The 26,149-nt window shown below is 35.8% G+C and overlaps 1 protein-coding gene across 15 annotated transcripts in view; it reads left to right on the top strand.

Moving 5' to 3' along the window:
* The window catches only part of KCNT2 (potassium sodium-activated channel subfamily T member 2), a 425,289-nt gene that overhangs the window by 236,010 nt on the left and 163,130 nt on the right, over positions 1 to 26,149 (top strand). For all 15 annotated transcript variants that reach the window (XR_014326811.1, XM_082857000.1, XM_082857001.1 and 12 more), the window contains 3 exons: positions 492 to 656; positions 2,424 to 2,560; positions 6,259 to 6,322. Coding sequence is in view for 14 of the 15 variants with exons in the window: in XM_082857000.1 (XP_082713126.1) it covers positions 492 to 656; positions 2,424 to 2,560; positions 6,259 to 6,322 (366 nt within the window). In the remaining variant the exon portion in view is untranslated. The remainder of the gene's footprint in view (positions 1 to 491; positions 657 to 2,423; positions 2,561 to 6,258; positions 6,323 to 26,149) is intronic.

Here is a 26,149-nt window from a genome sequence, read left to right on the forward strand (position 1 = left end):
ATCATACATGTCATCCTTAATGACACCCCTCCCCTATACACTCCACAACCCTTAGATACCAGCTACTAAATAACTAGAATGTGGCCTTTTGTTGGTGGTAGGGGTATCTCCCCTTTCAGGAGATGTGGGCTGAAGTTGATATAAGAATGTGGGAGAAAAAAGTGAGGCTTTTCTCTTTGACTCAGTGCATGACATATATAGCTGCATACCCTACTGGACAGAGCAGAGGCACGGACCTCTTAGTGCCCTGCTATGATACAATAGGAAAATCATATTACTGTGTTTCCTGAAGACCTGAAGGCCCTGGGAGGCATTAGCAAGCTCTGCAGCCATCCTGTGAAGAGCCTCTTATTGAAGAGAACACTGATCATTTGAATCTCAAAGACTTTCATCTAAGAAATTGAGTATACTTAATAAACAACAGATGTATTGCATTTATTTTTATTTTTATGTCCCGTGTCTTTCATTCACATGTGGAAAATGCATTACAGTTTGAACAGCTGGCCTATTTGTGGATGGAGAGACAAAAGTCAGGTGGAAACTATAGTCGACACAGAGCTCAAACTGAAAAGCACGTTGTTCTGTGTGTCAGCTCACTGAAGATTGACTTACTCATGGACTTTTTGAATGAATTCTATGCTCATCCAAGACTCCAGGTACCTTTAAACAGATCATACCTACTAACATTGTCAAGGTCAGTTAATCATAGTACAGCCTGTGTTCTGGAGGATTTTTATTTATACACTCAAATTTAGAATGAGAAAATGCAGAACTACAAATATAACCAGGAACATAGAAAAAAATGCTGGAGGAATACATAGTATGTTAAGTTTCCTTCTGTATCTATACTGAAAGACAGATGGAATTATGTTACTGCTACAAAGAAAGGTTTCCTCTGATTAAAGTGATTGCTTTTTTCTCCCTTGGGTAATGCATAAATGATATTTTTATGAAACAGTGAAATTTAACATTAAATATAATAAAACAATGAAAGAATCATTGCAATATCATCTGCTCACTTGAATATTTCAGAATTTTATCAAGTGTTGCTGATAGAAATGTGGAAGTCTGGAAGTTCCATTTTTCCTTTTGTTTCCTTGAGTGAAACTAGGTCTTATTTATAGTAACAATAAGTGACCAAAATTTGGGAAATAACTTGCTGATTGAGATCATAAATTCAGAAAAATCTCTTCTTCTGTCTATGCAGATGAACTCCTCAGATACTTCTTCCACTTGCCATGGTTCTGGGTCATTGTAGACTTAGATCATCTCCTTTGCTGCTCAAGGCACTTAATCTAGTCCAAACAGCAAAGAGCTACTTGAATTTCTTGTGTTTCCCCAATAAATTAGTGGCAAGAGTTTGGATAATCCTGAGGTCAAGATAGTGCTGAGTATATCAATTATCTCTCCCTTAAATAAAGAGCTTTTTTCTTGAATATTTTAGAGAACTTTTAAAATACTATTTTTTTGGATTAAAAAAAATCTAATTTAGAAGTGATACCTATATAATATATTCTTCTGTTTTTGCATAAATTATTTTTCCTTTTTTGCAGGAATTCCAGATTTAATGGTTAGGTTTTTTATTATTCATATTAAATAATTTCAGATGCTTATTATAACCCACAAAGAAAATCTATTTGGGGGAAAATTCGATCCTTCCAAATTTTGATCCCTAGTAATTTATTTTGTCTAATATCAATATGGAGAATTCTTAGAACTCCAAAAATTCCTACTAGATATATTATAAAGTGATAAAATGGTGAGTGTTTACCAGAGAATTTGAATTCTTATAGATAAATTATTTTAAATTCTTATAGATTTTAAATTCTTACAGATTGTTTTTTATTTTCTCCAAAAGACCATTATTTTGAAATATTTTGATCTCAAACTTTTAAATTTAAGTTACTTTGTCAGTATTATCAATATTTTTGTGAATCTTTTTCCATTCAGATATTCATCAGAATATTTTCAATATTATCAGTTCATAATAATATTACCAAATGATACAAATCACCATCACAGTTTTTATTCTAAAAGTAACAATTCAAAGTATGAATTGATCCTTAGGACTTCTGGCTGGTATGCAATTTATCTTTTAGAATCAGCCTGAAGTCGTAACTGAAAACTTCGTAGACTGGAAATGTGTGCTGAGTATAAGCACCGATTACCTTCCCTTCCTGGTACTAATAAAATTGAAAAAGATCAGGATGAATATATTGATTTATGAGATTTTTATATGTCTGTTATGTTTATTACTGAATCATTTTATTTAACGCTAGGTTTTAAATGCAAACTTTTATTTGTTATAAGAGTTAATTTCTACTTTATCATATTTCGAAATGTTCTTAGATATTCTATTTACCTACGTAGTATAAAACAAAGCATTATTGTCTCTAACCCATGGCCCCCTTTGTTTTGAGTAGGATTATTATGTGGTGATTTTGTGTCCTACTGAAATGGATGTGCAGGTCCGAAGGGTCCTACAGATTCCGATGTGGTCACAAAGAGTCATCTACCTTCAAGGTTCAGCCCTTAAAGATCAGGATCTGTTGCGAGCAAAGTGAGTATATCTCTTCAATATTTTCCATCTTGTACTGTTTTAATATCTTTTCTCTCCTCCAAATTTTAGCAGTTTTCAGTGTTGCAAGGTGTGTTTTTGAATACAGGCTTTTGCTTTCATCCCACTGCTGGTCAAATCGGAAGGTTAAAAATATAAGATCCGCGTATTTGCTCCTCTTTCTCAGGGCAGGGATGTTTGGCAGACGGTGTCCACACAACATGGTGAGAAGTGTGGTGTCACGTAATTATCTCAGGCTTCTGGGAAGTGAGCTGAGTTATCCAGACTCAAGGAGAGTCATCTCCAAATCCCTGGATACTGTTTTTATTCCCAGATAAAAATCTTGGGCTAAACATTGTGTGAGATGCCAAAGCAGTTCGTGTCAGGGTTTAAATTTAAGGAGCTTGTATCATATACGGGTCAGGTAACACTTGTGTTGCCCGGTGTCTGAGGTGAAAGAGTCCTTGGGAACTGGAAGAATCAGAAAGGTGACAGGGGTCTTAGTTTCTCTCTTCTTGTTGTGTAGGTGCCAGCCCACCCAGCTTAAAGGTGACATAGTCTTACACATTTGTCACAGGTCATGAGGGTCATTTCATGGGGGCAGAGTGAGAGGACGGTTGGTTAGGCTGTAGACACTGGGGAATCTGGGCATCTGCAAAACAGCATCCTTAGTTTCAGAAGCCAGAAGAGAGCCTTAGCACAAGTAGCTTTGCTCAATGTTTTCTCTTGTTTTACAAGTTTTAAACATATCTTCATGTTTATCCTTGAGTTGTCCTACAAACTCTTTTAGGTTTAAAAGTATCTTCCCTCAATTTCATAACATAACTGTTTTTTTCTTTGTTGTTGTTTTGGTTTTTTTCCAGATCGCTTGAGTATGTGTGTTAGTGTGTGTGTGCTGGTGCATGTTCTCCATGTGTTTGTGTATGTTCTGTGTTTATGCATGTTCTCTGTGTGTTTGTGTGTGTATGGGGGAGGGGGTGTGTGGGTGATGGAAAAGAACAGAAGAAAATTTCCAAACTCATTTTTGCTGCTTACTCCTGCAAAAGATGACTAGATAGCTCATAACAGGGACTCTGACATTAGTTTTGATTTATATATAATAGGTCAGTTTAACTGAGATTTTTCCAAAGATTTAATAACTTCTGAAACAAAAAAGTCAGTAGAAACTGTCAGGATATAATGAATGGTACATAATTGGAAAACTAAGCTTCTTTGAGAATATATTGGATGAGCCAAAAAGTGTCTTCAGTTTTTTAAGTAAAAATAAAAGACACTTTTTTCATTTTCACCAAGAACTTTATTGAACAACGTATTCACCTTTTTGTTCCACTACCTTCTGCCATTTTTCAGGCAACTTCATAATTCCATCTTCCCAAAACTTTTTATCTTTTTGAGCAAAGAACTGTTCCAGGTGCCTTTTACGGTCTTCCAGGAAACTGAAATTTTTTCCATTAAGAGAATTTTTAAAGACTGAAATAAATGGAAATCCAAAGGGGCAATGCCTGGAATACGGCGGATGAATCATAACTTCCCAGCCAACCTGTAACAGTTTTTGCCTGGTCATCAAAGAAAGATGAGGTCTTGTGTTATCCTGATGGAAGGTTATACGTTTTATATTAACTAATTCTGGACGCTTTTCATCGAGTGCTGCTTTCAGTTGGTCTAATTGGGAGCAGTACTTGTTGGAATTAATTGTTTGGTTTTCTGGAAGGAGCTCATCATAGAAGATTCCCTTCGAATCACACCATATACACAGCATCACCTTCTTTGGATGAAGACCAGCCTTTGGTGTGGTTGGTGGTGCTTCATTTCACTTACCCCATGATCTCTTCCATTCCACATTGTTGTACAGTATCCACTTTTCTTTGCCCATTACAATTTGTTTTAAAAATGGAACATTTCATTACGTTTCAGTAGAGAATCGCGTGTGGAAACATGGTCAAGAAGGTTTTTTTTGCTTAACTTATGTGGAACCCAAACATCAAAGCGATTCGCATAACTAAGCTGGTGCAGATGATTTTCAACGCTTGATTTGGTTATGTCGGCTATCTCCCGCGTGGTATAATGTTGATTGTTCTCAGTTATTGTTTCAATTTGACCCTTATCAACTTCAACTGGTCTACCCGACTGTGGAGCATCGTCCAGCAAGAAATCTCCAGCACGAAACTTCGCAAACTTTTGACAGGTTCAATCAGTCACAGCACCTTCTCCATACCAGAGCCGTCTTACCCAAAAGACTGAACGAACCTTTTGGCCCACCCAATATTAGTATTTGTTGTGGATTACATACTTCGTATATGTTGTCACTATACATGACAGTTCTAGAATAAGTCAGATTCTCCCAGTACCTCAAGTAAAACACAGGTGTTTGCTATTTGCTATCTATACTCATTATTTGGGAACCGTAAAGAAATAATTGCTTAGACAGTAATATAACTTGGATCTTTATATTCATCTGCATAGGTAATCAATATGCTTAATTTATTATAATGAGTTAAGTTCTTCATATGGTAAGAATGAGTCATGCACATATTATGGTCAGTATGAATTTCTGTGATAAATGAAGTCTTTTGACTACCTAATAAATTAATCTAAGCCATTAGGATTGGCTATTAGTATCTTAGCTCGATACTACCTAGGATTAACACACTCATTTAGTATTAATAGTGTTAATAATGGTTTCTTAGCAAAATCAGTCACATTTGCAAGAAGCATTCCTCCATAAGAATAAAAAAGAAAAGTGTGGATGAGTGAGAGGTAGCAGGGTGGTAATTCTCAAAAAGCTGAATTAAGAAAGAAGGCACCATTTCTATGTTCATTTCTTATCCTATGTCACATGAAGATTTGGGATTTAATGTTAAATAATACATTCTTCAATACAATTCCCCATGCAAGAAACAAGGAGTAGGATTCTCCAAACCAGTTCCAAAGGTCAGTTGTATGAGTTTTGAATTGCTCTGTTGAAGATGACGTTTAGAAAATGTTATACAATGCTCATAGTGTCTTAATAACCATGACTACTTCACATTTTTCCAGAACTGTTTGGTTTGGTCTAATTCCATGGATTTTTCATAGAAAATATTTTGGAGAAAAATTCTTTTATCATAATGAACCAGAAAGATAAATAATTCCTTATTTTGAAAATACACAGTTTTATGTTTTTAGAACATTACTTATCAAGCACTGAAGCGTAATTACTGTTTATCACTACATTTAAGAAATATAGAACTTTAGCATGAAAGGAAAGGTTTTCGAACAGTTGATGATTCATCTCCAGGAAATATAAATGTACAGTAGAGTTTGGCTTACAAATACTAAGCAGCTTTGTTTCCTTTCTCTTAGTTTTGTTGACATACTGAAGCCAAAATGTAATCCATCTAAACTAAAGGCTAATACAACTCCCTCAATTTACACAAAGTACATATATGAAAAAAATATACAATGATAAAAGAGAAAATAAAAGTTGACTTTTTTTAACTTCTGTCATTATAAGCTCTTGAGTTATATAGCCAATCTACAACAATTATTTTGTTTGCAGTCAAATATAGTCACGATCCTAGAAATCCTACTTTCATTTAAACCTAAGGATGTCCGTAGTTTACACGTACTTTATATGCACTGGAATTCTATTTTGCAGATAATGTATAGATATACACAGATATGTCAGTGTGTGATTATCTTATTTTTCCATCTGCATTTAGGATGGATGATGCTGAGGCCTGTTTTATTCTGAGCAGCCGTTGTGAAGTAGATAGGACATCCTCTGTAAGTTTCTAAAATCTCTTTTTGTAAATTGTTCTTTTTTCCTTAGAAGATTTTTAATTTATTTATTTTTTAATCTGCCAACATTAAATATTGATGACCTTAAAAATTTTGCTAAATGGAAGTGAATATCTCTAAACTATCTTGCCAAAATATAAGAATAGTTGCATCATTGACTGTATCAACGAAAGTATTCTTGAAGTAGTTATCACTAATCCCTGGGTTTTCAGTTGATCAAAATGAAATGAGTCATATATAAACAGAACTAGATCATTTTTAATTAAATATATCCTATGCGATGTGATTTTGTTCAAAAGATCTCAATTTCCTCAACTTAAAAACAAGGCAGATGGATCAGGCACTCTGCATAAAATCAGTTGGAGAGTTTCTAAAAAAATATGCATTTGTGAAAGTTCTATTCAGGATATGCAGGGTGGGAATTGGGAAGCTGTGTATTTTTAAAAGATCTCCAGGTGATTTTGAAGCACCTCCCAATTTGGAAATCTCTGGCTTATATGATCTCCATGATACATTTTTTAGGTCTAAAGTTCTATAAACTCACAATTAAATTAAATCTTATAATTTACCAAATTATAACTTCTATTTTTTAAATACATTTTAATTTTATTACTTTTAAAAAGTGCTTTATTATTCTATGTTGAGGATGTACTGTTAACTTCTGTGTTTCTAAGACAGTAAGTTCGTCGGTAGTCATACCTGTGGTACACAGACAGATGAGAACCTTGGTGGCTTCTGTAGTGATTGGGGAAAAGGCAAAATATGTCTGGGTCTTTTAGGGACATGATTTGCACTTTTCTGGAGCATCTAATAGGTGTGCTCTGGTACATTACTTTAGAATTGCAAGTCCTGAATGTGACAGGCTTTGTGTTGTTCTCACTCTAATTTAACTAAAATTTTTATTCATCTTTAAACCACCTTACTCATCCTTCATTTGAAGAGGACTATTATGTGTTGAATTGTGTCCCTCAAAAACTCGTGTGTTCCAAACCTCCAGTACCTCATAATGTGAACTTACTTGGCGATAAGGTCTTAATAGAGATAATCAACTTATAATGAGTTTATTAGAGTGGGTCTTAGTCCCATATGAGCCGTGTCCTTGTAAAAAAGGGAAATGTGGTGACCGACAGATAACAGGGAGAATGCCACATGCACATTAAGACAGTCTTCTCTAAGCCAGGAGAGAGGCCTGGGACACATACTCCCCTCACAGCCCTCAGGAGGAACCAACCTTACCAACACCTTGATTTTGGACTCTGGCCTCCAGGACGATGAGACAATAAATTTTCGTTAAGCCACCCAGTTTGTGGTATTTTGTTATTGCAGCCCTAGCAAACTAATGTAAGGCCATAGACCAAACAAATGATTGCAAAGTTTGTAAAATATTTCTTTTTAAAAAATATATATTTTAAAATTCACTTGCTCCCCTCCTTCTCCACAGTTACTGTCTTAATTCAGACCAGATTCTCCTCGGTCCACTTACGCACTATTGCAGTGGTTTCTTAATTGTTTCCACACATTAGATGCTCCAAACATATTTATTGAATAAGTGAACTGGAATTGAACATCCTCTACCTTATGTTTCTATAATTATTTAACTTATGTAATTGTGAATCTTGGGCCTCTCCAGTGGCAGCTTAGTTTCAGAAGACTTCCAGTCTTCCAGTATCTATGTAACAAGGGGAGTAATTAGGAAATAATTACCTAATGTCTTTTAGAGTACCCTTTACAAGGTGAATTCGGAAGCTTTCCATTAAACAAATGCATTCCATTTCCTCCTGATGCTCTAGAAAATTTATAAGAAATGCATAAAAAGACTTCACTCATCAAGACAAAGGAGATGGTAGATGAGGAGACATTAATACAAGTTTGGAAGCTAGAAAGCAGATGGCTGGGTGGTAACTGACTTAACAGACAGAAGGAAGGTAACATTTAAGTTGAGAGAGGAAACAAATCAGAAGCAGGCTCTTTTCTGCAATGGAGCCTCAAAAGTTGCAGGAAATAGAGGCACCAGATGCCTCTGCAAGTAGGGTTTTACGTGGTACTAAATATATGAACAGTGATTAAAAGTCTGGAGGAGAAGCAGTTAGATTCCCTGAACCCCTCCACACATCTATGGCTGGTCCCTCTCCCCATCCTTGGAAAATAGGTTTACTGTTTGGCGAATTTGGCCAAAATAAACACTTCCTGGCTGCCCAGGAAGAAAGAGTGGGAAATTAGCCTGTGGCAGAGACTCCTGACCCACTGATGCCCCCTGGGAATGAAGCATTGGAAGCGAAATCCTCTGATTCTGTGCAGTTTCAGAGAAGGTCAGTGTGAGTTACTGAAGCAGTTGGGGGACAGGAGACGCAGGAGACTGTTTCCTCTGCCTACTTATGGTGGAGACAGCTCAGGCTACTGCGTGATCCAGATGGTGGGGTGGGGACCCTCCAGGAACACCCAGAAGGGCTCCCTTGGTATTGGGCTGGTTGGTGCAGCAAGACTGGTTGGTAGACACACATTAGGACTGGAAGCATTCTTGGCCAAGCGTGTGTGTGTGTGTGTGTGTGTGTGTGTGTGTACATATGATGTGAAAATAAGCTTCCTGCATTCACTCAGGTCCCAAACAGCTTTTGAGTACTTCACTCCTATGTATGTTCAAACAACAGTGATCACTAGACATTTAAGGAATTTCCTAACAAGAAAAAGAAGGAACCAAGTAACAGACATACAAAAAGCATATAGAAAAGAGGAATTAAGGGAAAACACAAATACCACCATAGAATTCTGGGAGAATAAATAAATTTCAAAATATGTAATAAATATCCTATTTTTAGTCATTTAGTAATTGAGAAGATGAGAAGAGTATACATATATAAAACAAGAATAGTAGGCTATAGAACAAGACAAATCAAAACAAAACAAGAACATTCAGTGAACCAAAAAGAGCTTCTGGAAATTAAATATAGGTAACAAATGAAAAATTAAATAAAATATTTAGAAGATAAATCTAAGGACATTGAAAGAATGAAGAGTAATAAAATGAACAATAAAACCAAATAATGGAAAAGAGGAGTCAAAACAAGAGAAAATGAAAGGAGTAGTCAGGAAGAAACAATATCCATATAGTAAGAATTTAAGGAACAAGGTCTAGAAAATGGGGGAAATTATTAGCAAAAATATAAAACAAAATAAAAATTTTAAAAAACCCCAGGAATTAAAACAAATTTCTCAGACTGAAGTTGTCAGATCGAGAGGGGCCACTTATTAGAGATTAATGACTAAAAAATGTTATGCTTGCCAGAGAAATTGAGATACGAGAAGGACCAAGAGGAAGAAAAGAATGAAAATGAAGAGAAGGTAAAGTAGAAGAAAACACTCAAAACCAAGGATGGAGAATTAGAATGTTTTCAGACTTAGCAGTAATACCAGAAGCCAGAAGACAGTGGGTCAAGGCTTTCAAAATTCTGAGGGAAAGTACTTTTCCACTTGGAATTCTGTATCCTGGCAAAACTTCAGTAATGTTGTGGTCCGAGCATGGGTTGGAAGAAGAATTTCCAGGCCGGAAGTATTTTAGAAAAGAGAGTTTATTGAGAAGAAAGAGCAGAGTTAGTGAGGGACGCTGCAAATACAGCGGGCCAACTTCCTGATAGACCAGGGAGAGCCGACCTCCTTTGTGGGCTAGTGGCCAACTTTTATAGCCTCAAGATAAAGAAAATTCCTGCTGGCAGGATGGCATTAGGTGATTGGTCAGGATGCTACAAGGTTACTACATGGTGATTATTTTACCTAATATGGAGTTGGGGGGCTGTCCAGTTTAGATTAGGAGAGCGCATGGCAACAGTTGCTATGGGGGTTTGGCTAATCCCAGAATTTTTGTCCTGTGTCCTTGATGTAGGGCTCCACAAGTAAGAAGATAGAAAGATATTTACAGATATTAAAAAGTTGCAAAAATGCACAGTTTTCAGGAGGCTGCTGGGAGATGTGTTTTACCAAAACTAGGGAGTGAGTGAAGACAGAATACAACTCAGGGGAGGGAATGGGAATTCCCAAGGTTACGGTCAAAGCAGATTCTGGGACAAAAGCAAGAAGGGAGTGCAAGAAGGGAGGTCTGCCTCTGGAAAAAGATGAAATCAACGTTCCCTGATGTGGTTGAATATATGGAGAGGAAGTTTCCACTTCTGGGCAGAAAACAAAGAAATAATGGCTGAAATTTTTGCAACTATGACAAAAATTATAAAACCACGGATTCATAAAACAAATCTAAAGTATGATTACTTAAAAGACTGCACTGGAACTTGTAATAATCAAATTTCTGAAAATCAATATGATAAACTTATGTAGCTATAAGATGCATTACATACAGAGGAAAAAACAATTTTAATCAGAAGACAATGGGACAACTGTTTTAGAGTGCTTTGAAAAATTGTCAATATACTATTTCATTTCTTGTAAAAATATCTCACAAAAAGGAAGCCATGATAAAAACATTTTTATACAGACAAAACCTATGAGCATTTATTGCCAACAGACTACATTTTTTAAAAAGTTAAAGTTCTTCAACAAAAAGAAATGATGTCTTCTGAGAACTTAGATTTATATGAAGAAATAAAGAGAGCAAAAATGGTAAATATGTAGGTAAATATAAATGACCTTAATTTTTAAAATATAAATTATTGTTTAAGGCAAAAAAAATAATAGTTGTGGAACTTGTAAGAAATGTAGAAGTGAAATTAATGGCAATAATATGACAAAGATTGGAAAGGGATGGTGGAAATATACTGTAATAAGATTCTTGTGCTTTACATATTATTTGAATGAAGAGTTTGATAGAGATTTATGTTATAAAACAGAATGACCATGATATCTAAGATAAAACAGAAGACAAAATGGTATACTAAAAATATTTACTTAATCTGAAAAAAGGCAGGAAAAGAACAAAAAACAAATAGGACAAGTAGAAATCAACAAGATAGTAAACTTAAACTTAAACCATATCAATGACTCTGTGAATTATATGAATTGACTAAATGCAGTATTGAATGGTAGGGGTCTTCATACTGGATAAGTAAAAGAAAGACCAAATGAAGTACTATCCACAGAAATTTCACTCAAAAGGAAAACGTACAATTAGGTTAAAAGTAAGAGGATGGAAAAAGATAAACTGTGTGCACACTAGTCATACAAAAGCTGGAATGGCCATATAAAATAGATAAAGAAGACCTCAAAGGCAGGAACTTTTAACAGAGATAAAGAGAAATATTTTATATTTATTAAAGGATTAATTCATGAAGAAGACATAACTCTCCTAAGTGTGTATGCACCTTATAATAAAATCTCAAAATTTATGAAGTATGAAACAACAGAACAGAAAGGAAACATAAAAAGGTGCAATTATTGTTAGAAATTTCAGTATTTCTCAGTCAATGGAACAAATAGAAAGAAAATCATTCAGGTTATTAAAAACTTGAACTCATTTTCATCAATTAGATCAACTGACATATGGAACATTACACTCAACTGCAGAATACACGTTCTTTTCTAGTGCATATGGAACATTCGCAAAGATGGACCATGTGCTGGGCCATAAAAGCAATGACAGAAAAGATAAAAGAATTAAAAAACATGCAGAGTATGTTCTCTGATCATAATAGAATTTAATAAGAAACCAATACTAAAACTATAGCAGGAAAATACCCACATATTAAAAAATTAGATTATACATTTTTAACCCATGGATAAAATGTGAAATAACAAGGAGAATTAGAAATATTTTAATTGAATTGTGATGAAAAATGCAACATTTCAAAATTTGTAGGATGCAGCTCAAGTAGTGTCTAAAGAGGGATTCATAGTTTTAAATTCTTGTATTAGAAAAGAAGTTTAAAAATTGAATAGCAAAGAGGAAGTGGAGACAACAATTACAGTCTTTAGAAGTGCTTTCTGTAAGTGGGAGCAGAGAAATAAGGCAGCAACTGATGGGTAATATTTGCCCATTTGTTTAAGTGGGAAAATTTTTTTCCATTTCTTTTTTTCTCTACATCCCTGATTCTGTTTCTGTTTCACAGACAGATTCATTTGTGTCATATTTTTTATTCCTAAGTGGGAAAATTTTTAGCAAGTCTTATATGCTAAAGGAAGTGACCTACCAGAGAGAGTAAAATGAATGATGCAGGAGAAGGAAAATTGGAAAATTTTCCTTTGATAAATAAATGAGTAAAATGCTCATGTATTTTAAAAACTGGGAAGACAAGCTATATAGATCCAGAGACAAGTATATGGTCAAATGTGATATGAGAGAGCTATGGAAGTCCTTCTCTTACCGTTTCTATGTTGGTTGTTATTATTATTATTTATTTATTTATTTATTTATTTTGGCGGTACGCTGGCCTCTCACTGTTGTGGCCTCTCCCGTTGCGGAGCACAGGCTCCGGACGCACAGGCTCAGCAGCCATGACTCACGGGCCCAGTCGTTTCGCGGCATGTGGGATCTTCCCAGACCAGGGCACGAACCCGTGTCCCCTGCATCGGCAGGCGGACTCTCAACCACTGCGCCACCAGGGAAACCCGGCTTTTATTATTATTTTTTTTTTTATAGCAGTTGAAATCGTCAGATGGTAGAGGTTTGAGGTGAGAGAAGAAGATATGAAATAGTTCTCTAAAACAGTGGGAGAGGGGATGGACTGGACAGATGTGGAATTCCTGGACAATACTCACCTCCTGGATGATATTATGGACTATGAATTTAAAAAAGGACCTATTTATCATCTATTTGTGTTTACGCCCAACCAACCGTTCTTTGTTCTTTGCAGTAGATGGATCGTTGGATTCATCAAGGTTGTAATTTTGCCTATAGAGTAGGCCTGGGTGAGGGAGGCAAGCAAACGGACTGTTTATACAAGGGTTTGGTTATTTTGGTGAAACGTTTAATGTAAGCTGATAAGCAAAACGAAGATGAGGGTATAGAGGTAACAGGGAATGAAAATTGGTAGTGTCAATAGATTGAATTCGTTTATGATGTCAGACACTCATTGGAATCACCGTCCTAGACAGTGAGCTGGGAAGTAAGGGGCAGTGAGAGGACGGAAGGAGGGTGTCTTATATTGTGATATGTTTTCCAAGGTTCAGACACTTTACTTTTGAACATCTTGTTCACTCAATCTATCAGTAGATGTGCTCAATTTAAAGATTTGTTCAAAGCTAAGTCTCTTCTCTGAGTCATTATAATGCAGGAAGCATAACTGATTTACCTTCTAAATAGCCTTTCTTTGCAGTGGTGAATTTGATTTTCTTAGCTGAACTAGGCATATGAATTTTTACTTAAAGTGGTCTGGTTCTGAAAAAACCAATAGCGTCTGCTTTTCTCTTTTAGCTTTTTTGGCACTACTGATTTTTAGACTTCTTGCTTCTTGGGAATAAAAAGAGACAAGAGGGCTTCCCTCGTGGCGCAGTGGTTGAGAGTCCGCCTGCCGATGCAGGGGACGTGGGTTCGTGCCCCGGTCTGGGAAGATCCCACATGCCGCGGAGCGGCTGGACCCGTGAGCCATGGCCACTGAGCCTGCGCGTCCGGAGCCTGTGCTCCACAACAGGAGAGGCCACAACAGTGAGAGGCCCGCATACCGCAAAAAAAAAAAAAAGAGAGAGACAAGAACTACACAATAACACCCTCATTTATTAGCCATCACTAAATATCAGTTACAGGCTAGAGACTACTTATATATATTTATACATATTATGAATGTGATGTATTTCTCACGACAATCCTGCAAGGAAGTTCTTACTAGCTCCAATTGGTAGATTAACAAACCAAGGCTCAGGTTAGCTATTTTATTTAATCTTCTAGGGATATAGGGTTAGTAGCTCACAGACCTTGTATTTATACCCTACTCTGTGTCAAAGAAAAACTGTACCAGACAGAGTTAAACAGGCAAGGAAGACTACTAAAGGCTGTTGCCTCGGGGAGAGAGATTGAACTCAACTCTGAAGCAAAAGGCTGGAGGATTTTTACCCTCTCGGGTGAGCTAGTGGAAAAGTCCTGGGTTGGGGAGCTTGGTCAGTGTGATTAGGCCATCATTTGCTGACTGCTGTGTATGAAAGTCCAGCTGTCTTCTGGCCACAGAGACTGGAGATCAGGAAGATTTCACCTCTGAAGGTCACATTTCAAACAGATGACCTCCAGGCCCTTGAGAAAGACTTTTCTCTCTTGTAAATCTGCTGAGAGGCTAGGAGAAGATTTACATCTCAAAGGCACAGAGAAAGAATTTATAATTGAAAGTTTTCTAAAGTAAATGCTCTAAGAAAAGGGAGGCAAGGGGCCTATAGTTTTGAAGAAACCTGTCAGAAAGTCAAGCCTGGGGAACTTTAAGGCCATCTTGGTCATCCAACTCCAAAGACTTGGCATTCTAAGTCTCAGAAAAAGTTGTATCTTAGACCATATGGTTAGCTTTCCTCTTTTTTTTTTTAATTAATTAATTTTATTAAAAATATTTTTTTTTGCCGCGTTGGGTCTTCATTGCTGGGCGCGGGCTTTCTCTCATTGCGGTGAGCAGGGGCTACCCTTCACTGTGGTGCACGGGCTTCTCATTGCGGTGGCTTCTCTTGTTGCGGAGCACGGGCTCTAGGCGCGCGGGCTTCAGTAGCTGTGGCTCACGGGCTCTAGAGCGCAGGCTCAGTAGTTGTGGCTCATGGGCTTAGTTGCTCCACGGCATGTGGGATCTTCCGGAACCAGGGCTTGAGCCCATGTCCCCTGCATTGGCAGGCGGATTCTTAACCACTGCGCCACCAGGGAAGCCCTAGCTTTCCTCTTAAATGTCAAAGTTTTTTTTTTTTTCTGATTATTACATGCATTTTGGAATATATGGGATCTTAGAGTAGAATGCAAATAATCATTGAGCGCTCAGACAGTAATTTCCCTGGATGACCCTTTCAGAGAGCATGAGAAAAGAACTGAAATAAAATGTGTGCAGTTGCAGGGGAAGAAAAATAATCTTCCCTTAACATTCTCTCAATACCTTCCGTGGCTGAGAACCCCTGTAATAGAAGACTGCTTAAGGAGAGCAAAACAAACCGAAGCTTAGTAACATGTATAACTCACGTGTACCTGGGCGATACCTAGGAAGACTGAGTAAAACTCCCCCAAAGGGTCCAAGCCACCACCTCAAATACTATCTTCAACTAAAGACAAAAGAAAGGAGCTGGGAGAGGGGAGGCTAGTTATGGGAGGTTATCAGGAAAGGTACCATAAGGTTGTCATGCAGATTTAAGTCTGGTGCCTTCCTTACTGATATAGAGTTTCTTGTGATTTATAGTCATCCTTCCTGGTACAAAGAGAGAGATATCCTTAAAAATGGAGATTTCCCTTTTGAATATAAATTGCCCTTACAAAAGGATAAATTCTACTCTGATTTAAGAACTCCTCCTGTGTCTGCTTTTTCTCAAAAATAATCAGCTCAAAATAATCCTTATGCTAAAGAGGCGTATTTTGGTTAGCATATTCTGCTACCGTTCACAATTTAAACTTTTTTTTTTTAAGTTTGTTTTGTTTTAAGCAGATCCATTTGGGGCATTAAAACACTGTAATAGGGGCTTCCCTGGTGGCGCAGTGGTTGAGAGTCCACCTGCCGATGCAGGGGACACGGGTTCGTGCCCCGGTCTGGGAAGATCCCACATGCCGCGGAGCGGCTGCGGCCCGTGAGCCATGGCCGCTGAGCCTGCGTGTCCGGAGCCTGTGCTCCGCAACGGGAGGGGCCACAACAGTGAGAGGCCCGCGTACCGCAAAAAAAACAAAACAAAACAACACTGTAGTACGTAATCATTCTATTATTTTATTCCCTAGTTAAACGTACCTTAAATTCTTTAGAGAGGTTTTGCAATTTTATTTTGCTTTTTATTCAATCTAATGGTTAACCTGTTCTCAAAAAGACCTTTCTTACCAATTCATAAAATCACAGAATTTTAAACTGTGGCTGTTTGAGTTTTAATCTGTCCAGAAATACCTTTTGGTAAATTCTTGACAGATCATCACTGGACTTCAGTTACAGTCTGGAGTTGGATTTGGTGTTCAGGGTGGATTCCTCCAGAACCTGGGAGAGGATTTAAATAAGCCAGAGGCACTATGTAGGGCTTTGAATAAGTGGCTGGAACTCAGACCAACAAGCACTAGAAAACAGTATAGGATTTCAGCTCTGAGAAGCACAGTCCAAAATAGATTCTGTATAGGAAAGAGAAGGTAAACATGTGAACTGACTATAGTTGACTTGCTTCTCAGTCCCAAAATGTCCAGTAACATTCTAAGAATACGTTATATCTAGAAATTCAGACAGGCAGTCAGGTTTTTGCCAGTACATATCTGTGAGAATTAGTATACTCTCAGAAATCAAAGGTAGGATTACAATCCCTGAGAAGTCCTTGTCAAGAGCAAGGGAGTACAAGTAATCTTAAAACTGGAATCCAAGATAATTTTTCAGTCTGTCAAAAAACAAAATACAACCCAGTACATTTGAAGATCTAATTGGCTTTAATAGGTGATCCATGAATCAGGCAGCATCCCATCTAACAAGTAGAAGGGAGCTCTGAGGAGTGGTAGAAAATGGAAGGATTTTATAGAAAGGAGGATGGATCCAGGAAGTCATTACAAAAGAAAGAAAGGGATATTTGGGGCCAGGAGATCAGCAAGGGGTTTACCTTGCAGATTACCTCTTCTTCCTCTGGTGGGGTTGGAGAAGGGCCCACATGACATCTTACCTCACTGGTGCTGACCAGAAATTTCCAAACTGATTAAGATTACACTTCTGGTAAAGGTCAAAAATGCAGGTTAGGTATTAAATCTAAGGTTGGTATCATGGACTTTAGCACAAGTGATGCCATTTTGGGCCTGGGGTTTTTCTCTTTAGCAGGTCCCAGACATAATGTAAAAACTGTTCTGTTTAAACATGGCAGGGAGATAAAATTATGCTAACAGCTCTATGAGTTTTGATACCAAGGTCCAGAATGCAAGACTAAAGCTTCTTTAATTATTCTTGCCTGTGGTGCAGATGATATTTGAAGACCGAGTTACTGCTGAGCCTATAGGTGTTTGACTAAAACTAGATGGCCTGATCATTTGCTTTCTAATAGTTTCTTAGTCTAAAAGGCAGCAATGTATTTTAATGTTTTTGTATCTTAAGGGTTTTGGTTATATGTTTTGTTTTCAAGTATTTTATTTCAGAACATTCTGAATTACTTTTGTATTTATATTAAGTATATATCAAATTTGAAGCCTGCTTCTCCAAAGATATAAATTATAATTAACTACAATGAAATCTTGTAGTTTTTCAATTCAGTCATAAAGTTAGACCAACTAATTATAGATGATATATGTTATAGGTACTTTGTATCAGAATTGCATTTCATGCCTTACATTATAGATATCTATATATGTAATCTAACCTTATAATTTATGACAACCTAAATGTGAATAAAACAGATCTATGTACTCAGGTGCTTTTGAGTCTAATCTAATGCAAACTCTTTACAAGCTTTTCTGTGTGTAAATTTTTCTCTGGGCAAGGATTATATTTAACCAGAATTTTTTATAAAACAACACATTTGAGTGTTTCTAGGAAAGATTTGTTATCCAGTCTGTGGCAAGACTTTTTACTCTCTCTTGTATAAATGTTTTGTCTTTGTTCAGTTGTCTATAAATATTTATTTTCAAATATTAAGTTTCATAATTCAGTTTTAATTTATAAATTAGTGTCATCTTACCAAAGTATCCAATAGATAAATTAGCAAAACATACTCAGAATGTAAAAAAATAAGTCTATCATTTCTAAGGGCTACAGATGTATTTTATAAATTGAAAATTGGGTTGAAAGTGACCTTTGACCTTTGACCAGACCAATGTCTTACCATTCTCTGGGTCACAGACTCTGTTTGAGACTGTAATGAAAATTACAAATTCTTATGGAGGAGAGGGAAACAATCCATGTATAAAATTTCACTTGAAATGTCTCAATTCCTTGATGGTCATTTGGAGTTCCATTAAAAAAAAATACCTGCAGTATATACAGTGATTTATTTTAGGTCCTTAACATGCCAACGATAATTTTTACATGCTTCAAATTATTAAAGTTGAATTTTATGAAGACATTTTAGTCAATTTGATTTTTAGGTGAACTGAATATAGGTGAAATGTTCTGTTTTCACAGTAGCAATGGACACTAGGGTGCCCTAAACATACCCTATGCTACCTTCCTTTATTATCATAGGTTGCTTATTCCAAAGTTGGTACAGTTGGCACTTTTAGTTTTTGGTTAAAATTAAATAGAGTATCTTTTTTGAAGATTAGTTTGTCAGCAAGGAAAGTTAAAAAAAATTAATATCATCCTCTTCTTTTAGAAGAATGAATTAAAAATCTTGTTTCTGTTCCAATTTTATTACCTGTAGTAGGAAAATATTTATTTTCTGTTCCTTATGTGAAATTTATGCCGTAGTGTACTGATCTTTTTCTCACTTAATGCATCGCTCACAGGATCATAGATGTTGCTTATATCTTGGTAGGGCACTGTGCATGAATAAAATAAAGAAGGCTTCTGGGCCTTTACGATAGGTACTTCATCCCATCTATCTGCTGAACTGAAATATTTGCTAAATGCTTTCTATGTGTCTGCTGGTCTTTATATTATTTCACTGAATGCTCACAATATCCCTATGAAATAAATATTGTTTTTCTTATTCATCTGTGAAATACAAATGAAAACTAGGTGCTAGGGTTGTGCTTAGGGTGAGTAAAATATAGACATGGCCCTTGACTTCATGGCACTCATAGTTTAGTGGGGATAAACTCGAAAAAAATTATGTGGGGTTAATGGTATGATCAGGCAGAGACAGAATACAGTGGGAACAAGTACCGTGGACTTCAGTCCGAAGAAAGGACTTCCTAGAGTGAATGACAAATGATTCCAGGTAAATTGTTCCACGTGGGAAATCCTGGAGTCTCAGGAGGGGAGAATGCCTTGTCACTGGAATAAAGAGTCCAAAGGCTGGGGAAGTAGTTTGGGGACAGTTGAGTAAACGGTCTTGCAAGCCTTGTTAAGAAGTTTGGACTTGATGCTGAGAGTAATGAAAGCCAATGTTTCAGGCATACAGCAAAGTGATTCAGTTATACATACATACATATATATGCACATATATGTATATACACATATACATATATATATTCTTTTTCAGATTCTTTTTCATTGTAGGTTATTACAAGATAATGAATATAGTTCTCTGTGCTATGCAGTAGGTCCTTGCTGTTTATCTAGCTTATATATAATAGTGTGTATATGTTAATCCCAAACTCCTAATTTCTCTCTCCCCTCCCCCTGCTATACCCTTTGTTAACCATAAGTTTGTTTCCTATGTCTGTGAGCCTATTTCTGTTTTGTAAATAAGTTCATTTGTATTATACTTTTAGATTGCACCTATAAGTGACGTCATATGATATTTGTCTTTCTCTGTCTGCCTTACTTCACGTAGTCTGATAATATCTAGGTCCATCCATGTTGCGTCAAATGGCATTATTTCATTCTTTTTTATGGCTGAGTAATACTGTATTGTGTATATATATACCACATCTTTTTTTATTGAGCTATTTATTGATTCACAATGTTGTGTTAATTTCTGCTGTACAGCAAAGTGATTCAGTTATACATATATATATATATATATATATATATACATTCTTTTTTATATTCTTTTCCATTATGGTTTATCACAGGATATAGAATATAGTTCCCTGTGCTATATATTGCTTTATTGTTTATCCATTCTATATATAGTAGTTTGCATCTGCTAACCCCAAATTCCCACTATATATATATATATATATATATATATATATATATATATATATGTATACAGACTTGATGACATAGAGAACAGACTTGTGGTTATATATAAAAAATGCCATATCTTCCTTATCCATTCATCTGTCAGTGGACATTTAGGTTGCTTCCACACCTTGGCTTTTGTAAATAGTGCTGCTGCGAACTACAGACTCTCTTCCAAAGTGCCTGTGCCATCTTGCATTCCCACCGGCAATGAATGAGACTTCTACTGCTCCACAGCCTCACCAGTATTTGGTGTTGTCACTGTTTTAGATTTTAGTCATTCTAGTAGGTGTGTTGTGGTATTTCATTGTTGTTTTAACTTGCAATTCCTAACAACATAATATGTTGAGCATCTTTCCATATGCTTGTGTGTCATCTGTGCATGCTTTTGATGAGATGTCTGTTCAGATCTTTTGCCCATTTTTAAATTGTGTTGTTTGTTTTCTTGTTATTATCTACTTCATTTATCCTATCAGTAACTTTATATTTAAAATGCATCTCTTCTTAATAGCGCATAGTTGGGTCTTACTTCTTTTGTCCTTTTCATATTCTTTATGTTTTAGTATGTTTAGTCCATTAACGTTTAATATAATCATTCTTGTGGTTGGTTGTAACTCTAAATTGTCTTCTATTTTTTCCCACTGATTTTTGTTCCTCTGTTTCCTCTTTTCTACTTTTTAAAAATTATTTGAATTTTTTTTGGAATTTGAGTTTAATATACTTATTGGCTTTTTAGAAATACCTTTTGAATATTTTTTAGTGACTGTTCTAGGGACTACAATACACTTCACTAACTTCTTATAGTCTAATTCATGTTACTATTATACCACTTTTTAAAATGAGATACTTTGCTTTTATTCCTCTTCTGCTCTCCTTTATGCTGTAATTGTCAGATGTCAGTTATCTTTATAAATTTGAAACCCCACAGACAATTCTATAAATTTTGCTTTAGACAGACATATATTTTTAAGAAATTAAGAGGAAAATAGTCTTTTCTATTCATTCTAATGGTAACCATTTCTAATACTCTTCTTTGGTTTCTGAAGTTCTAACTTTCCCTGTTGAAGGAGTTTCTTACACTTTTCTTGTAGTATGATTTTGATGGCAGCACATTTTGTTAGATTTTATTATTGAAAAAGTCCTTTATTTCACCTCTTTGAAGGATTTTTCTCTATATATAAAATGCTGGTTTCACAAGTTTTTGTTTTGTTTACTCATCATTCTGAACTTTAGGCTATTGTTTCATTGTCACCCGGTTTCCACGATTTCGATGAGAGTCCTTGGTCTTATGACTGTTTTTCTTTGGCTGCTTTTGAGATAGTATCTTTATCTTCGGTTTTCAACAGTTTGACTACAATGTGCTTAGGTGTGGTTATCATTTTGTGTACATAAGTTGGGATTTGCTGAACTCCTTAAACTTGTAAATTTGTGTCTTTCATAAAACTGGGAGGTTTCTGACCATTATTTCTTCAGATAATTTTCTGCTTTAATTTATCTTTTGTTTCTTTCCTGGGAGTCCAATTACATTACTTAAGATGTTTTCACATTTGCTCCAAAAGTCCCTGAACTCTGTTCCTTTTTCCATTCCTATTTTCTTTGTTTTTCAAATTGGATAAATTCTATTGATCTGTGATCAAGTTCACTGACTCTTTCCTCTGTCATTTCCATTCTATCTCAAAATCCATCCAGTGAATATTTTTCAGATATTTTAGTTTTCTATTTAATTTTTAAAGTATTTTCTATTACTCTACTGATTTTTTTTCTCTGTTTATTACAAGCATTATTTTCCTTTACCTCGCTGATCTTAGTTATAGGAGCTGCTTTAATCCTTGTCTGATAATTTTAATATCTAGATCATCTAGAGGCTAGCAGCTATTGGGTATTGTTTTATTTGTTTGTTTCCAATGAAAATAGGTCACATTTTTCTGCCACTTCATATATTCAGTAATTTTGCTTTGTTTTCTGTTTATAGTGCTTTGTGGCGAAGCCTTGGATTCGCTTGTATTCCTCCAAGTGTATTGACGTTCTTGTTTTAGAAAGCAGTTAATTTGATCCAACTCAATATCACCCTTGCAGTTGGCAGTGATTCAAGTCTTAGTTCAGATTGCTTTTATTCATCCCCATGCATGTACGGTTCAGGGGTCAGCCAATGTTGTGTAAATTTTTACACACAGTCTGTGGTTTCTCTTCTCTGCCTCTCCATATTCTGGTATTTCCCAGTCAGCCAGAGCAATGTTTAACCAAATACCTGGGCGCCCTGTGACCTGGTCAAGTTGATACATAAAATTACCTATCACACCATATTAGGCTCGTTGTTATGTTTTGGAAGACACACACTGTTCACGTAAAGAATTCTGGTTTACTCTTCATTAACTTTCATGCAACTTAAAGTTACAAACCATTGACAACATTTTCTTCTTTCTGCACTGTAGTCCCTCAGATCTACCTATATTTTTAATCCTCCTTTTCCTTAATAGTATTGTCAGATAAAACTTTCTGTGATGATGAAAATGCTCTATATTCTATATCTCCACTATCCAATACAGTTTTGAATTTGCTGCATGTTGCTTTGAACTCTTGACATGTAGCTAGTGTGATAAAGAATTGAATTCTTAATTTTAATTAATTTTATTAAATTTAAGTTTAAACAGTCACATTTGGCTAGTGGCTATTGCATGGACAGTGCTACACTAGAACATATTTTTGCTTTCTTTGTTGAAATGTATTAGTTATCTGCATGTCCTCTTTGGAAAAATATCTATTCAGGTCTTCTGTCCATTTTTTATTCAGGTTGTTTGGTTTTTGATTTTGAGTGAACTGTTTATATATTTTGGATATTAACCCTTTTTGGTCATATCATTTGCAAATATTTTCTCCCTTTCTGTATATTGTCTTTTCGCTTTGCTGATGGTTTCCTTTGCTGTGCAAAATCTTTTAAGTTTAACTAGGTCCCATTTGTTTATCTTTGCTTTTATTTCCTTTGCTTTAGGAGATGGATCCAAAAAAATATTGCTACAATTTATGTCAAAGAGTACTCTGCCTATGTTTTCCTCTAGGAGTGTTATGGTTTCTGGTCTTACAGTTAGGTCTTTAATCCATTTTGAGCTTATTTTTGTGTATGGTGTTAGGGAGTGTTCTAATTTCATTCTTTTACATGTAACTGTCCAGTTTTCCCAGCACCACTTATTGAAGAGACTGTCTTTTATCCATTGTATATTCTTGTCTCCTCTGTTGTAGATTAATTGACCATACATATGTGAGTTTATTTCTGGGCTCTCTATTCTGTTCCATTGATCTATGTGTCTGTTTTTGTGCCAGTACCATACTGTTTTGATTAGCTTTGTAGTATAGTCTGAAGTCAGGGAGTGTGATTCCTCCAGTTCTATTCTTCTTTCTCAAGACAGTTTTGGACATTTGGGGTCATTTGTGTTTCCATACAAATATTAAGGTTATTTATTCTAGATATGTTAAAAATGCCATTGGTATTTTGATAAGGATTGCAGTGAATCTGTAGATTACTTTGGTGAGTATGGTCATTTTAACAATATTAATTCTTCCAGTCCAAGAACACAATATATCTTTCCATCCGTTTGTGTGGTCTTCAGTTTCTTTCATCAATGTCTTATAGTTTTCAGAGTACAGGTCTTTTACCTCCTTATCCCTAGATATTTTATTCCTTTTGATGCGATGGTAAATGGGATTATTTCCTTAATTTCTCTCCCTGAAATTTTGTTGTTAGTGTATAGAAAAGCAACAGATTTCTGTATATTAATTTTGTATCCTACAATTTTACCAAATTCACCAATGAACGCTAGTAGTTTTCTGGTGGCATCTTTAGGATTTTCTATGTATAGTATCATGTTATCTGCAAACAGTGACAGTTTTACTTCTTCCTTTCCAATCTGCAGTTCTTTTATTTTGTTTTCTTCTCTGATTTTTGTGGCTAGAGGACATGCAGATAGCCATCAGGAACATGAAACTATGCTCAGTATCACTAATCATCAGGGAAATGCAAATCAAAACCACAATGAGATATCAGCCACACCTGTCAGAATAGCTGTTATCAAAGAGAACAAAAATAATAAATGTTGGTGAGGATGTGGAAAAAAGGGAATGCTCGTACACTCTTGGTGGGAAAGTAAATTGGTGCAGCCACTGTGGAAAACAGTATGGAAGTTTCTCAAAAAACTAAAAATAGAACTATCGTATGACCCAGCAGTTCTACTCCTGCTTATGTATCCGAAAAAAAAACTAAAACACTAATTCAAAATGATACATGCACCCCACTGTTCATAGGAGCATTATTTACAATTGCAAAGATATAGAAGCAACCTAAGTGTCCATCAACAAATGAAAAGATAAAGAAGATGTGGTACATATATACAATGGAATATTACTCAGCCATAAAAAATAATGAAAATTTGCCATTTGCAGCAACATGGGGGGACTTGGAGGGTATTATACTCAGTGAAATAAGTCAGACAAAGACAAATGCTGTATGGTATCATTATATGTGTAATCTAAATAATACAACAAACTAGTGAATATAACAAAAAAGAAACAGACTATCATTTATTGAGAACAAACCTAGTGGTTACCAGTGGGGAGAGGGGGAGAGGGAGGGCAATATTGGGGTAGGGGATTAAGAGGTACAAACTATTATGTACAGATAAGCTGTACAACACAGGGAATATAGCCAATGTTTTATAATAATTATAGATGGAGTATAACCTTTAAAACTTGTGAATCACTATATTGCACGCCAGTAACTTATATAATGTTGTATATCAACTATACTTTGATAAAAAAGTAAATAAATAAAATAAATGTAGCTGAGTAGCAAATTTCTCCAATACAGTTGTCCCTTTGTATCTGAGGGTTTTGCATCCTCAGATTCAACCAACTGTGGATCAAAAATATTTGAAAAAAAATACCAGAAATTTTCAAACAGTAAAACTTGAATTTACTGCCTGCCAGCAACTATTAACATCATATTTACATTGTATTAAATATTATAATAATCTAGAGATGATTCAAAGTATATGGGAGGAGGTACATAGGTTATATGCAAATACTATGCCATTTTATTTTTTTAATAAATTTATTTATTGTATTTATTTATTTTTGGCTGCGTTGGGTCTGTTGCTGCCTGCGGGCTTTTCTCTAGTTGCGGTGAGCAGGGTCTACTCTTCATTGCGGTGCGCGGGCTTCTCATTGTGGTGCCTTCTCTTGTTGCAGAGCACGGGCTCTAGGCAAATAGGCTTCAGTAGTTGTGGCACATGGGCTCAGTAGTTGTGGCTCGCAGGCTTAGTTGCTCCGCAGCCTGTGGGATCTTCCCAGAACAGGGATTGAACCTGTGTCCCCTGCATTGGCAGGCAGATTCTTAAGCACTGTGCCGTCAGGGAAGCCCCCAGTACTATGCCATTTTATATGAGGGACTTGAGCATCCTTGTATTTTATTGTCCACGGAGAGTCCTGGAAACTGAGGGACAGCTGTAATTTGCTTTGATTTATTCAGTTAATTAAGTAATAGTTTATAGGGTGACACTATGTAAAATTTCATGGTAAGCATGATTTTCACTGTTGTTCTCAGTCTTAGCATCTTTTTTAAAAGATCTTTTTTCTGTTATTTTTTTAATATCTGAACGTTATTGGTCTTCCAACACACACACACACAGTCAAAATCCTTTTATCTTTACTGTCATATAAAAAGTAAACTAATGTGTTCTCCTCACAAATAGTCACTGCAGTCATTCCCCTTTTACCAGTCTTTCTAACTATGTTAAAATTATTTTATGTCCATATTTTTTTTCCATGGAAACTGTTATTACAAACTAACAGTTGTGCTGCATTTCTGAAGGTTTCTGCCCCTCCAGTATTTTCTGGGAAAATTACTTTTAAGCTTGTCAAGAGACTTCCCTCTTAATTTCCTAAGTGTTGTTAATTACTACTGATTGAATTAGGTATTGTTGATCTC

This window comes from Leucopleurus acutus, assembly GCF_964270905.1.
Source record: "Leucopleurus acutus genome assembly, chromosome: 2".
NCBI classification, from domain to species: Eukaryota; Metazoa; Chordata; class Mammalia; order Artiodactyla; family Delphinidae; genus Leucopleurus; species Leucopleurus acutus.